Source organism: Rosa rugosa, chromosome 7 (genome assembly GCF_958449725.1).
Source record: "Rosa rugosa chromosome 7, drRosRugo1.1, whole genome shotgun sequence".
NCBI lineage: Eukaryota > Viridiplantae > Streptophyta > Magnoliopsida > Rosales > Rosaceae > Rosa > Rosa rugosa.
Window position 1 is genome coordinate 10,069,123 of NC_084826.1, and position 15,506 is coordinate 10,084,628.

The following is a 15,506-nucleotide window of genomic DNA, read 5'->3' on the forward strand; positions in this document are numbered from 1 at the left end:
TCTAGTCGTTTATTAACTTGTTTGCATCTTCTGTTGTCGTGTGACGATGACCCTTTGTGATGTTAACGGGGAATATAAGAATAGTAATTAGCAAAGGCGATTAAGCAGTAAACACTGTTATTAATTTCGTCCCATTTTGGATTTGCAGTGCCAAAGACGCAATTATTAACTGATGCATAATGTTTTAACTTTTAATGGAGAGGGACCTATCAGCAGACAAATGGATGAGCTTTGTCTGGGTATAGAACTATACTACCGATCGACACATGAATTATGATGTGTTTGGCATGGGGTAGTTAATTTACATAAGTTTGCACAGATTAAGACAATTTGAGGGGCCTTATACATATATATATAATTAGCTAGATGATCGAAAATGTCATGTATTATCCTTTTCTCCAGTGAGAGGATGGGAATTGCTTAAGACTTCGGTGATAAGATCCTTAGGCGCCATATAACAAGTGCATCCAAGTAATGCAAATGGCAAACCCTTTTATTTTTTTAATACTATTTCATCTCACAACATTTTACACTTCCTAAAATACCCTAAAGTCATATTTTTTCTTTTCTTTTTGGGTCCTCTCTCTCTCTCTCTCTCTCTCTTCTCCAAAACCACGACCATCTTCTCTCTTTCTTCTCCATGTACGAGCCCAAGCTGGATTCCTCTTTCTAGCTGCGAGGTTAAAGAACAGAGACCCATTTGCAGAGCCATGGATTCGAAGGCGGCGCAGACCCAGGAAAGTTGATTTGGACACCCCGAATCCTCTCTCTGCACCCGGACCCTTCTCTCTCGCATCTGCCTCTTCACGCACACTAGCCCGTGAGTTTGATTCCGCTGCCACAAGTCAACAATCTCGGCAACTCCTCTCTTTGATCTGTCGGGTACCACCCAAAAATGCTTCTCTCACATCAGTCGACGACCTCCAAGCCCACCCAGAGTTTGGAATTATACCTTAATTAAGAATTGCACAGATTGTGATCTTCATTCCAAATTCAATTGCAGGTTGTATCGATCAGACCAGTTCACGCATCAGCACACACCAACAACAGTGTGGCTGTTCTCCAATAACGCAACCCAGGACAATTGGTGGATACCCTTCTCTCTCTCGTTCCCTTCTCCAATTCGAAGTTCAAACCTCCTGACATTGACAACAACCCACACAACTCAACCAAATTTCCAGAATCCCACAACGTCGAAATTCAAACAAAACTATCTTATAATTTGGACAATCGCAATCCCAACCACAACAGCCACAACACATGAATTCCAAGCCGATTCAACATAATTCCAGCTGACCTTTAACTTACAAAATCAAGTGAATGTCTTTGAGCTACTGCCACTTCACCTTTACGACACAGAACAACGAACTGAAGAAATCTCTCCCGTGGTTCACCATCTCCATCACTTTCACCAATTCCGTAAATTTAACATACCCATTATCAATTCTCAATGTAACATACAAAATCGAATTGACAAAGGGTATCAAACAACCCGAAACCACCACCGTGCACAATGATTTCGACGGTGGCCGAGGTTACAGAAATACCAAGTCTCCCAAATGTAATCGAATTTGAATTTTTTTTATACTAGAACGTAGAGCTCAATGAGATCGGGACTAATTTCCTTACCTTGCATGTCATCATCGGCGACCGGAGTCGCCGGAAAACACAAGAAAACCTTCGGAACCAAAGAAACTCCCCTCCTTCGAATCGACTATGCCGTAGACCGTCGGTGGAAACCCAGGCCACAGGTTTGGTCACGACGTCGAGGTGGTCCTAAAGTAGGCGGTGCGCCACCGAGAAGAGGCCGGACGGAGCTGGAAAACTGATTGGGAAGTGTCTATTGATACTCATCCAAGTTCTAACCAGCTTGGGCTCATACACGGAGAAGAAAGAGAGAAGATGGTCGTGGTTTTGGAGGAGAGAGAGAGAGAGAGAGAGAGGGAGAGGGGACCCAAAAAGGAAAAAAAAAATCTGACTTTGGGGTATTTTAGGAAGTGTAAAAAATTGTGAGATGAAATAATATTAAAAAAAAGAAAGGGTGTGCCATTTGCAATTAGGGGTGTGCAAATTTTACCCCCTTTAAGATATCATTTTCGGTATATTAATATAACAATGTATATTTCAGTGTAATAGTATGCTAATTTTTTAGAGTAATAATCTTAAACTAATGAATGTGTTGTAGTAAAAAAAAACCCTAAGCAACGCCGCTTTCTTGAGCGTCGCTGCCCTTATTGCGTCCTGCAATTGCTCTACTGCTTCCATGCAGCCGATCAACATCCTTGTGTGGAATTGTAGAGGTATCGTGAACAGAGAAACTCAGCATGCCTTGGTGGATCTAGTCAGAGCGAAGAGGCCGAGCCTTATTTTCTTGGCAGAAACCCTAGCACAACCAAACATCATTGACTCCCTCACTGGGCGTCTCGGATTTAAAGGTCATATATGTTTCGCTCAAGACAACGAAGTCCAGTCTCAAGGAGTGGCGCTGATATGGAACCATAATCTACATGCTAATCTGCGTTCATACTCTCCAAATCACATTGATGCAGACATCAGCCAAGCACCGGGAGAGCCAGCTTTATGGCGTTTTACTGGAATATACGGAGTTGCATCCCGGACGGAGAGACGTCACACCTGGGATCTAATCGAATCCTTGGCAGCGGAGCCATGTTCCTTGCCTTGGATCATGGCGGGTGACTTCAATGAGATCATTAGCAATTTAGACAAATCAGGGGGTGCTCCGCGTGCTGAGGCACCAATGCTCCGCTTCCGGCAAACAATGACAAACAGTGGCCTTTATGATATGGGTTTTGTCGGCAGCAGATTCACATGGTCAAACAAGCATACCAAAGAGAGGCTTGATCGGAGCTTCCAAAACATGTTATGGCAAACGTGCTTCCCTTTTAGCAGAGTGATCACTTTGAACCCCTCCGACTCGGACCACGTTCCCCTTCTTGTTGAAGTAAGGCAGGATAATGCCAAGCAGACCAAGCCTCCAAGGCGTTTTCGCTTTGAGGAGATGTGGCATGGTGATGAAAGATGTCAAAAGATCATTCAACAGAATTGGTCGACACCCCTTACGGGTAATGCTTTGCAACAGTTGAGTACAAAAATCCATGCAACGGGCGTGGAGCTTCTGCAGTGGCATAATGTCTAGTTTGAGAAAAAGAAGGTCGACATGCGTGTGGTGCAGGAAAAATTGAATGATCTCATGAAAGCACCATACTCCCCTGACCAGTATGAAGAGCAGCGAGGGTTACATGTTCGATATAGTCAGATGTTGGCACAGCAGGAACAGTATTGGAGACAACGTTCTCGCTCGTTATGGTTGCAGGAAGGAGACCGAAACTCGGCTTTCTTCCACCGACGAGCCACTAATAGACGAAACCATAACTTGATTAAGGGTTTAAATGATGCTCACGGGGTTTGGAGGGCTGAACCGGATAGCATTCATGATCTACTAGTCGAGCACTACAATCAGGTTTTTACAACTGGAGGAACGGTTTCTGAAGCAATTCAGGAAATTGTTGAAGCTACGGCCCCAAAGGTAACAAATGAGATGAATGCATGTAGCCCTCCTACAGCCCTATACTGATGAGGAAATAAAGAAGGCTCTCTTTCAAATGCACCCATCCAAGAGTCCAGGACCGGATGGCATGTCCCCATTCTTTTTTCAGAAGTATTGGCACATTGTGGGCATGGATGTATGTTTGGCTATCCGAAACTTTTTAGAGAAAGGTGAAGCATGGGAGGAGTCAAACTTCACATATCTTTGCTTGATACCAAAGGTACCTGATGTGCTCATATTTTCCTATATTTCTTTGCCTCTTAATCTTAGTATTTATGCTTAGTCCTCCTTATTTCGAGTCATTTATGTTGTTACAGTGTTTTTGTAGGTTTGTCTCATAAAGAGAAGAAAAGAAGTTAAAATGAGCTAACTAGGATTAAAAGACGCCCAGGTCCCAGAATCTGTCTGTGCAGAACATCCAAATTCTCCGAATTACTGGGAAACTTTCGGATCGAATCAGACAATGAGCCTTATATGCATGGAAAGCTACGGATGTCTACTTTCTGTAGAATTTTACGGATCTTGATTTCGATACTTCTGGAGAAAGTTATGATTATTTTAGTGAAGATAGGTCGGACAGGAAATCTGCTCGGGAATTTACAACCATTCATGGAGAACTCAAGTTCCATGACACAAGATTGTCAATCCTAATGTTTCAAGGAAGTTAGTTCAGATGAGTATTCAATGATGAACTTATTCCTACTTCTACAAGAGATATTTCAAGCTTTTCCCATTCCAAATGAAGAAAGGAATCTAAATCCAAGTCTTACAAGGAAACATGAAGCCAAAGATGAGCAGAAATCTTCCCTATATAAGGGAGCACGAATTTACATGAAGGGGGAGTCTCGGGAGCACAATGTAGACGCCTAAGGAGCAGAGACGACTCATCCATCTTCCCCATCTTTTCCCTTCCATTCTTTTTATGTTTTTTTCTATGTTTTCTTTAGTTATCTTTTGTTAAACCTTTTCTAGGGTTAGGATGATGCCCTATCATGATTGTTTATGTACTTTGATATTATATTGATGGATTTATAGTTTCTTTATGATGAATTCTTAGTCACCATTTGAATTGATGCTTTATGTTTAAGTTCTTTGATTGATCACCTTAGGGCTTTGCATCTAGTAATTAGAAGATGAATTTGAGGCGTACCTGCAATATAATTCAAATTAGCTTCTTGTGATTAAGAGTTGTGAATTACATTATTGTCGTACCTGAAGTAATGGTTTGCATGATTCTCTTGTTTTCTAGAACGTAATGAGTCCTAAGTGTTAAATTTATGCCGTACCTGGATAAACTGCATGTTAGGATATACGACCTCTGCCGTATCTGGAGAGAATCATACACTTAAGGAAAACTATGGTCTAAGTGCCGTACCTGGACTTAGATACGGGAATTGTCATCAAAAGAAATAAAAAAATCTGTTAATTGCATCGAAACATAAATAGGATTGTTAGTGGTTGATTTCGAAACCCTAGGTTTTATCATTATTTGTTTATTTGTTTGATTCTTTAATTCTCAAATTATTTGTTTATTGAAAAAACCTTAAAACCATATCTTCTTTAGTTTGATTGTTTATGTGTTTTTGTGTTTGGATTAATTAGGTTAGGATTTAAATTAATTATCAATCCTCAGTTGGAACGACCTCGTACTTGCACACTATACTAACGACGATTCGTGCGCTTGCGAGTTTTAATTAAAATTTCACAACAGTACCGGAACCACTTGATGCAAATCATTTTCGTCCTATTGCACTTTGTAATGTCATTTACAGGATATGTTCGAAAGTGGTGGCTAATCGACTGAAGCTATGGTTGCCACACATTATTTCCCCTTTACAAAGTGCTTATGTTCCTGGGCGTCTCATCTCTGACAACTCTCTGGTTGCCAATGAGGTTGCTCACTTCATGCATCAACTGAGACACCAAGCAGAGGGTTTCTGACAAGACCCGCCCCGAATTTCACCCTGAAATCCGAAGTGGCCCTGCGGGGCCCACCTTAGAAGAAATTCTACCAAAAATTTGGCGGAACTTCCCCTAAAATGGACAACCCAAAACCTGTAGAAAGAGAATTCACACTTCTAAATCACCCATCCTTATGCTCCTGGAGCCACCCTGCTCCCCAAATCAACATTCCCCAACTCGCAAAACACAAAACTCAACTTAACAATACAAATCCCAAAGGTTATCAGAGCAATACTAATTCACAAGGAAATAAAAAAGTAGAGTAAATGATCAAGGGATCCTACAATGCGGAAGTGGTGATAATTATGCCTCAAATGTCATGTACGCCCGACCTCCACTAATTCGCCTGCAAACTGGGCATTTGAAACCGAAGGGCCCAGGGGAAAGTACATAAAAACGTTAGCGTGAGTGGACAAAAATAAATAATTTAATATGAATAAAACAAAATAAAACTTCATACTTTCCCACATTTTTCGATATATAAAATCCGGATGCATGCAACATTTATAGAACACTTAAGAAAATAATCCGAAAAACGTTGAACTCCAGAAAACCGACTAGCCCCGCAGTCAAAACAACAAAGTAAAAGATTGAAATTTCAATACTCGAAAATATAAGTCCAGCCCCGCTGGTTAAGAAAACTCAGACTAGTCCCCGCTAGTCAAAAATAGTATAAGTAGGGGAAGATGATAGCCATACGAATAAGCCACGCAGGCTTGGTTGGGTGATAGCCTCCCAGGCTAAAGAACTCCCATAACTCCCGTAATATACCCTTACGCCACTAAGTGTAGCGATAGGATACTGGGCTACAGAATTACTGTCACAGAGACAGTAACCTGCGCCACAAAGGCGGAAGGGCTACGGTGATTCCATCACCGCGCCACAAAGGCGGAAAATCAATGCTAGCATGATAAAATCACCCCTCAGTATGGCACAGGGAAACATAACCGAAAATCCAGTAAATCCAAAATACATAAAGCTTCCCCCAACTCTCGCAAATGAATTTCCAACGACGTGTCCCACACGCCAAGAATATCTCAAATCAATAGCAAAAATGCGAGAAATAATAATAAATCATAATCTCCATAATTCGAAACAAAACCAATTCCAAAATCATCATCAAGGCATTCCCAATGCCAAAATCCGAAAGTCGATAAATAAATAAGAAAGATCAATAAATTAACGGCGTGTCCCACACCAAAAATAAACTCATATTCAAAAAATAAATAAGAAATAATTCCATCGAAATCCCATTTCGAAAATCTTTCAGAAATCTCAAATCGATGAATGAAATTAAATATGAAACTCCGGAAATCAACATAAATCACAAACTCGAATCCGAGCATAACGAATTAATATCCGAAATTCATGACCGAGGTAAATCATAATCCATCTCAGAAAATCATTATTGAAAGCCAATCCATGAGATAAACCAATAATCAAATTCCGGAAACAAATAATACGCTTGAAAAGTAATACGATAATTAAATAAAGAATTAATTCAAGAAATAAACGCATGCATCATTATTTAAAACAAAAGTCCACTCACAGTACTATTCCGACGATCACGTATACGAGTTCCTTCATCGAGCCAGGGCTCGGTACGACATCCTGTACACGATTATATTCCGTGAATAATTATTCAACAATTTAATATAATTCCTAAACTCAATTCCTCATAATTTACATCTCCCATTCTCCTCGGATTCAGCCCAAATTATACCACTAATACCAATTCGTTAATTTAAAGGTTCCAAAGCAGAACCGAGAGATATCCGACGGTCGGATTCTCGTAATTCGATAATCGAAACCCTAAACTTCAAAAATTCATAATTAATTCCAAGCTTCTCCAAAAATTACCAAACTTCACATACAAGCTCTACAACATTTATAGAATTTAATGGGCTAAAAACTGGAATTAAAACACTGCCCTACACGCCTCCACGCGCCACCAACAGTGGCGGCGCGTGGGCCCCACGCGCCGGCGGCCACCACCTCCGATGGCCACCAAATTTGGACAGTAGCATCTACTCAACACACCCAACCATTCATTCAACTACAACAAGTTCCAATTTTACCTGAAAGAGCTCCAATTCGGCCGATGAACACAAGCCCAGAAATTTCTCAAGAACCCTAAAATTTCAATTCATCAATTCGACTTCTACACAACAAATCGTGACACAAGGCCATAGGGGAAATGATCAGTGATGAAAACCGAACCTTCGATGCCAATTTCGTGGCCGGAAACGGCCGGAATCGCCGGAAATCGATGAAAGTTCCGATCGGCTACAGTAACCTTCACAGCTCAATTCCGAGCTCCACCGGTCGAGCCACCGCCAAACACCACCCCAGGCGTGACAAGGAGGAGGAGGCGAACCTGCTGGTGCCCGGATTCCGTCGTGGGTCGGCCGGAGAAGGAAGAAACCGGAGGGAGAAGAAATCGGGCCGAAGAGGAAGAAAATGTCGGGGGAGAAGAGAGAGAAAAGGCCGGGTAAGTTTCCAAAAATGGAAACTTACCACAGTAACTTGGCTATTTATAGAAACTTACCATGAACAGTAACCGTAAACAGTAACTTTACTATTTCGCTTATAACTATCGCATACGATCTCCGATTTTTACGAACCACATATGCACGCGCTCGGTTTAACGTCCTCTACAACTTCCATGAAAAAACTTTTCTCAAATTTTGACCCGAACAAAAAGTCAACTTTTAGGGCCACTAAAGGTACTAAACCGAAAGTAAAAGTGAAAGGAAAGGTCGTTTACCGTCCAAATGACTAGTAAACGGGTGAATTTGGGTTCGGGACGTTACAGTTTCTTTTCTTTGAAGCTTGATATCAGTAAGGCATATGATCGTCTGGAATGGAGTTTTCTGCAGGCCATGTTGATGAAACTTGGTTTTGTTGACCAGTGGATTGAGATGATTATGAGTTGTGTTAGGTCGGTCCGGTACGCCATCTTAATAAATGGACAACCTCCTTCTGATATTATTCCAACAAGGGGTATTCGACAAGGGGATCCCTTATCACCCTATCTATTTATTCTTTGTGCTGAAGGACTCTCTGCCTTAATCACAAAAGCTGTGTTGCAGGGTAATATACAAGGCTTACGTATGAGCCCACAGACGCCTATTCTGCATCATCTATTTTTTGCAGATGACAGTTTCTTCTTTGGGTTCGCCACTGAGGGCGAGTGCCTTAATGTTAGAAGAATTCTAGATACCTATGCCAGAGCCTCGGGACAGACAGTAAATTTTCAAAAAAGCAGTGTGGTGTTTAGTAGGAATGTGCCTCTGGATGAACAACATAAATTTTCTGCTTTATTGGGGGTTCAACGCCGTGATGAGCATGACAAATATTTAGGTTTACCACTGCATGTTGGTAAATCCAAAACTGCAAAGTTCTTGTACCTCAAGGAGAAGATAACCAAGAAGCTTGTCGGCTGGAAATCCAAAATTCTAAGTTGTGCCGGAAAGGAAGTCATGATCAAGGCTGTTGCTCAATCCATGCCCTTGTATGCCATGAACTGCTATCTATTACCCAAGAGCCTCTGTGATGATATTCACCAGCTTTGTGCCTCGTTCTTTTGGGGAGATACTGAGAATAAGAAAAAGATACATTGGAGGAGTTGGGAGCGGCTCTGTCTTACCAAGCAAGAGGGAGGCATGGGTTTCAAAAATTTACATGCCTACAATCTTGCTATGTTAGCTAAGCAAGGTTGGAGACTGGTGACAAATCCTGAATCTCTTATTGCTCGGGTTTACAAAGCGAGGTATTTTCCAGATGGCACCTTTTGGGATGCTGAGATAGGTGACTCCCCTTCCTTCTCTTGGCGTAGTATTCTAGCTGGTAGACCCACGCTCAAGGCAGGTATTCGCTGGAAGGTTGGAGATGGATCTCAGATTAATATTTGGCACCACCCATGGATCCCTCACTGCCCCAACTACCTCATTCACCGCCTTAGCAACACTGAACTAGAGTTCGTCTCTAGCCTTATAAACTCAGACCAGCGGTCATGGAACAGTGAGGTGGTGCAATCTCTTTTTAGTCTGGATATTAGTCACAAGATTTTGGCAATCCCTTTGAGTAGACAACATGTTCCTGACAAGCTCACTTGGAGTCCCGAGAGGAGAGGACAGTTCTCTGTGAAATCAGCGTACTAGATAGCGCGCCAATCTGTTATGGGGAATGCCTTGGCTTCTTCTTCGAATGGTAACCCTTTTCAACCCTTATGGAAGCAGATATGGAATGCAAAAGTCCTGGGAAAGGTTCAAATCTGTGTTTGGAGAGCCGCAAGTGACTTACTGCCTACGAGGGACAGGTTATGTACGAAGGGCTACGATGGAGACACTCACTGTCTTCTATGCATGCACAGGAGAGAGGACGCACTGCATCTCTTCTGTAAGTGCCCTGTTGCTGTGGAACTCCTGTCTGACCCTTCTTTACAGGTACAACATACTATAGTATCCTCCACCAATTTCAAAGAATGGCTTCTTGAGTGTGCGTTACGAGTTGGCAAAGACACTTTTGAGAAGATAATGATGATGATCTGGGCACTCTGGAAAAATCGAAACACCATGTTATGGGATAATAATTCTCAAACAGCTCAAAGCATGGGCCTGCATGTGCTTGCATGGTTAGCGGATTTTCAGAAAGCTCGATCTAGTAGTCACAGCCCTATCAAAGAATCAAACCCTTACTGGCAACCAGAAGTAAGTACCCGAGTGAAGTTAAACGTTGATGGTGCTTTTGTGCCTCAATTGCCAAAGTGTGGAGTGGGAGGAGTACTCTGAAACTCCCAGGGACAGTTCTTGGCTGCTTTTGCACATATGGAGCAGCATACGGTTTCTGCAAAGTAGGCAGAGCTGCTAGCTATCAGACGCGGTTTGGACTTGGTTAAGGAACTTGAGCTGCAACGTGTCACCATTGAGAGTGACTGCCTTGATGCAGTGCAGCTAATTCTTAACAAAGACCATGACTTAGATGACCTAGGAGCTTTGGTCGATGATATCTTGGTTCTTTTGAGTAGTATGCCGCAGGCACGTATTCAGCATGTGTTGCGAACTAGAAACAACGTGGCACACAGGCTTGCTGCTTATGCTTTTGATTCAACTATCTGTAATGAGGTTTGGCATCAGCGACCTCCTAGTGTTATCCTTGATGTACTGCAATATGACGTTGCCCATATTGCTTAATCCATGATCAATGAAAGCTCTGACATTTATTCAAAAATTTTTTTAGAGTAATAGAATAATAATTTCGTCTACCATTATCGTAGGCTCGTCTACCACACAATAATCTAATTTACTATTGATGTACCAATGTTTTTTTTTTTTTGGTTCAAATATACCAATACATTTACTGTATTGAAGACTGTTCTCATGTTTTAGTTATATTTTTGTGTATTCCTTTTGGTTTAAAAAAGATGGACAAATTCAAAATCTCTCCGGTAATATCTATACGGATTAATATATTCTACAACATTTGCTATAACAAAGCTATTTGATGGAACGTAATCGAGATTGTTTTAACTCTAGTCAAATGATATAAGATACGAGACAAGCTATGGTACTTGTGGGTATCTCATACACTCATTTACAACTATTTGAACAAAAAATTACAATTATTTGAACCAAAATTACAACATTGAGAACAAAAGTTACCATATTCATTTACACTATTTACATATAGTTAAACAAAAATTACAACATTGACAATGAATTTGTTCAAAAGCTTGTAACAATGTCGTAAGAACTGTAATTACTATTATTAAAACTAAGATTACACAAAATATGACTCAACATTACCACTCTGACAACAAAAGTGACAACACTTTTGTAAATGTGGGTATGAGATACCCACAAGTACACTAGAATTTCCCATAAGATACGACGTGTATTATATAAAATGCAGACGTACTGTATTATCAATATTTCTTCTCTAATTGATTTGGATGATTAAAATTTAAATACATGTATTTATTAATCTGAATAATTAAATAAATACAGCCTTTAAAGATGTGATTATTGCTATGAAAGAGGCTTTATTTAGTGGTCACTAGTGAGGATGCTTTTGATAATGACAGACTAGCTACCTAGGTCATCCTCCATTTGAATTCATAAGAAGCCAATTGCTAAGTATGTAATTAAAAGGGGATGTTCTTTTTTCCCTAAACTGCATGATCGATTATATTATTCCATACATGAACTGTAGGTACGAAACTAAGGAGCAAAATCATCATATATGCGGCTGGCACTAGTTGCAATCGTCGAATCAAAGAAAAGTTAATGAGTAAGAGAAAGAATGCTTTCTATTATCGCTTTGCCAGTAAGCTTTGCACTAAGTTGGTTTGGATGGAATCATATTCTATTTGGTAAACTGGAGCAGCTTCTGTCTGAAGTTTTCTATCTAATAATCTCTGCCGAAAGGCCCCGAAGAGGCTAAGACATAAAATACTATTAATATAACCCGTCTGTTAGGTGAAATAATATCACAAATTAGAGTACTTCTACACACACTAGATTAGCTACCAAATTAAAAGTGTGAAGGAAGCCAACGATTTAAAACTTACTGTTTCTGTTCCGGTGCGTCCTCGATCACCAGTCAAATGTAAAGCTAATGTCTTAGCAAAATCATAGAACACGGCCAAAATAATGAAGATATGAACAGCAAGAAGATCGAATCGGCAGAAAATACTGAGCTACAGCGAGAGAGAACCCTAGGAGAGCACACATTAAAGTAAACTATTATCTGCTTCTGGATCTCTTGGCACAGCACATTGTTGGCAGATATTCGAGATCGGGGGGATTGATATGGAGGCTCAGTTGGGACCAATCACCATGCTAGTGCTGTCCTTTTCATCCCACTCTGATATGCATGCGTTGAAATTGAGCATCCATGAATTTTATGGGCCTGTAATAATTTACAAAAAAAAGACTAGTCTTTTGGAATCGCCCGATCAAGCAAAGCCATCCACAAATGGAAAGACAAGCCCAAAATATTAGAAAGAGGCTTTTATGTAAAGAGTGTTGGAACCCTATGGTTTTTCTTGTCCTAATTTCATGCGTTTTGGAAAAACTTATTTAGATCAAAGTGCCCTCAGCCCATTTGAAAGCAAGGTTTGGAAAAGTGATAATGGTTAATTGAGGAACCCGGACCTCTAATAACACAAGGCTATTGAATAGAATTTGAATACCCTTATTCAAAGAATTCCCTCATCTTAAATAGATGGGTGTTACAACTCATTACTAGAAAAACATGGATACTTTGTTAAACAGTGACAAGCGTGGCCCGTGGCCCACCATTGTACTGATACTGTCCCAACTTAACCACCTGTTAGGTGTTGGGTTTTAATCACAAAAGGCCTCGGTACAATTGGGTGAGATCCACCCACTTATAAGTTATATTTTATTTGTCACTTTTCCAATGTGGAATATTTCCTCTCCAACACGCCTCCTCACGTGCAACCTAACTCTAGGTCTGCACGTGAAATTAATTAACAATCCAATTCCCACATTGGGGATTGGGACACAAGTCTCAATATGAGACTTGGCCAATATAACAATCCAAGACCCACATCGGATACTTGGTAACAATCCAATCGGAATTTTTCGATGGCAATATAAGGAACCCAAATTCGGGCCCATGACAATTGGAGACGCAATTGAAGAGAGACCCGCTCTGATACCATGTTAAACAGCGACAAGCGTGGCCCGTGGCCCACCATTGTACCGATACTATCCCAACTTAACCACCTGTTAGGTGTTGAGTTTTAATCACAAAAGGCCTCGGTACAATTGGGTGAGATTCACCCACTTATAAGTTATATTTTATTTGTCACTTTTCCAATGTGGGATATTTCCTCTCTAACATACTTGCCAACTAAACTACCACACTAAGGATAAGGCTAATCCCACTATCATTGTAATTAGGAAACAACAAAACAAACCCAACGTTAACTAAGAAAAAATAATTGACTGGTCAAACACATAACAATTCCCTTCTCCTTAAAAAACAACCTTGTCCCCAAGGCAATAATCTGGAAATTGCTGCTTCATAGACTTCAAATCTTCCCAGGTTGCTTCGGCTGGAGACAGGCCTTGCCAATGAATCAAAACTTGTTCTCTTCTTCGATAAACTTGACGATCAAGAACAGCTTGAGGCTTAGGGAAAAAAGTCTCATGAGGACTCAACTGACTAGGAAGCTCTGCTTGGACTTGAATCTTCTCACCAATCTTCTTATTAAGCAAAGAAACATTGAACACCGGATGAATCCAGGATTCCTTAGGCAAAGCCAGCTTATAGGCAACAACACCAACCCTTTTAAGGACTTGGAATGGCCCATAAAACCTTGGAGCCAACTTGACATTCTTCCTTAATGACAATGATGACTGGCGATAAGGTTGAAGTCACAAATACACCCAGTCTCCTTCTTCGAACTCCCTTTCTCGATGATGCCGATCATATACCTGCTTCATTCGAGCTTGAGCCTCTTTAATATTGACTCTCAAGTCTTTAACAATCTCATCAAGACTCATTAATTGTTTCTCCACAGCTTCAACCTTAGCCAAACCTGGAATATAAGACAACAACGTTGGTGGGGGTCTACCATAAACAACCTCAAATGGGGTAGCCTTGATTGTAGAATGCCAACTAGTGTTGTAGCAATATTCAGCCCATGACAACCACTTACTCCATTCCTTCGGCTGGGATCTTGTAAAACATCTCAACAGTACGGTTTACAACTTCACTTTGACCGTCAGTTTGCGGGTGGTATGCCGAACTATAATTAAAAGCAGTGCCATGCAACTTGAATAATTCTGCCCAAAATAAACTTGTAAATGTGGGATCTCTATCACAAACAATGGACTCTGGCATACCATGTAATTTGAAGACATTATCAAAGAAAATTTGAGCAACTCCCACAGCTGTGTATGGATGTGATAATGGAATGAAGTGAGCATACTTGGATAGTCTATCAACCACAACAAATATTGTTGTCTTCCCGTTTGATTTGGGAAGACCATCAATGAAATCCATTGAAATACATTCCCATACCTTATTAGGAATTGGCAGCGGTTGGAGTAATCCTTGTAGAGCAAGTTGTTCAGATTTATGGCGTTGGCATATATCACAAGTAGCTACAAAATCACGAATTTGCTTTCGCATCCCCATCCAATAAAAACTGGCTCGAATTCTCTAGAGAGTCTTGTGGTATCCTGCATGGGTGCTGTTGTGGAATTGCCCCATGATGTCTGGAATTAAAGAAGAATTTGCAGCAAGATAAATTCTGTCCTTGAAAAGAATGAGCCCATCTATAAATTTCCAAGGACCCACTGCTTCATCATTTTGAATACGCTAGAGCACTCCTTGCAATTCTGAATTAGAAATCATCTCTTCTTTAATTACCTCCACCCATTTAGAAATTGGTTGACTAATTGCTGCCAATTGTCCCAATTGCTCACCATTTTTTTCTTCACGCCTAGAGAGAGCATCTGCCACTATATTTTCCTTCCCCCTTTTGTACTCAATAATGAAGTCAAAACCCATAAGCTTGTAAAGCCACCTCTGTTGAGCTGTGGTTGTAATCTTTTGGTTCCACAAATACTTCAAACTGTGTTGGTCAGTTCGCACCCGAAATTGACGCCCCAATAAGTATGGACGCCATCTTTGCACCGATAACACCAAGGCGAGGATCTCTTTCTCATAAGTGGACAACAACAAGTTCTTTCCATGCAGTGCTTGACTAAAAAATGCAATAGGCCTCTCTTGCATTAATACAGCTCCAATACCTGACCCACTATCATCACATTCCACTATAAAAGTTTTTGAGAAATCGGGTAAAGCCAATACCGGTGCCTTAGTCATCACTTCCTTCAATTGTAGGAATGATTTTTCAGCTGCAGGTGTCCACAAGAATGAATCTTTCTTCAACATATGTGTGAGTGGTGCAGCAATTTTGCCAAAATGCTGAATG

General features: G+C 40.8%; 1 protein-coding gene and 2 long non-coding RNA genes across 3 annotated transcripts; 1 reads left to right on the top strand and 2 right to left on the bottom strand.

Moving 5' to 3' along the window:
- Positions 1–295: 295 nt before the first annotated feature.
- LOC133721432 (uncharacterized) lies at positions 296–1,950 on the bottom strand. Its single transcript, XR_009852193.1, has 2 exons — positions 1,630–1,950; positions 296–1,139 (listed from the first exon to the last, which is right to left on the bottom strand). It is a non-coding gene; the product is annotated as an uncharacterized LOC133721432 (long non-coding RNA).
- Positions 1,951–2,263: 313 nt separating this feature from the next.
- LOC133722803 (uncharacterized) lies at positions 2,264–3,157 on the top strand. Its single transcript, XM_062149669.1, has one exon. The coding sequence runs from the start codon at positions 2,264–2,266 to the stop codon at positions 3,155–3,157; it is 894 nt and encodes a 297-aa protein (XP_062005653.1).
- Positions 3,158–5,351: 2,194 nt separating this feature from the next.
- LOC133723947 (uncharacterized) lies at positions 5,352–12,295 on the bottom strand. Its single transcript, XR_009853358.1, has 3 exons — positions 12,102–12,295; positions 7,080–7,141; positions 5,352–5,883 (listed from the first exon to the last, which is right to left on the bottom strand). It is a non-coding gene; the product is annotated as an uncharacterized LOC133723947 (long non-coding RNA).
- Positions 12,296–15,506: the final 3,211 nt, after the last annotated feature.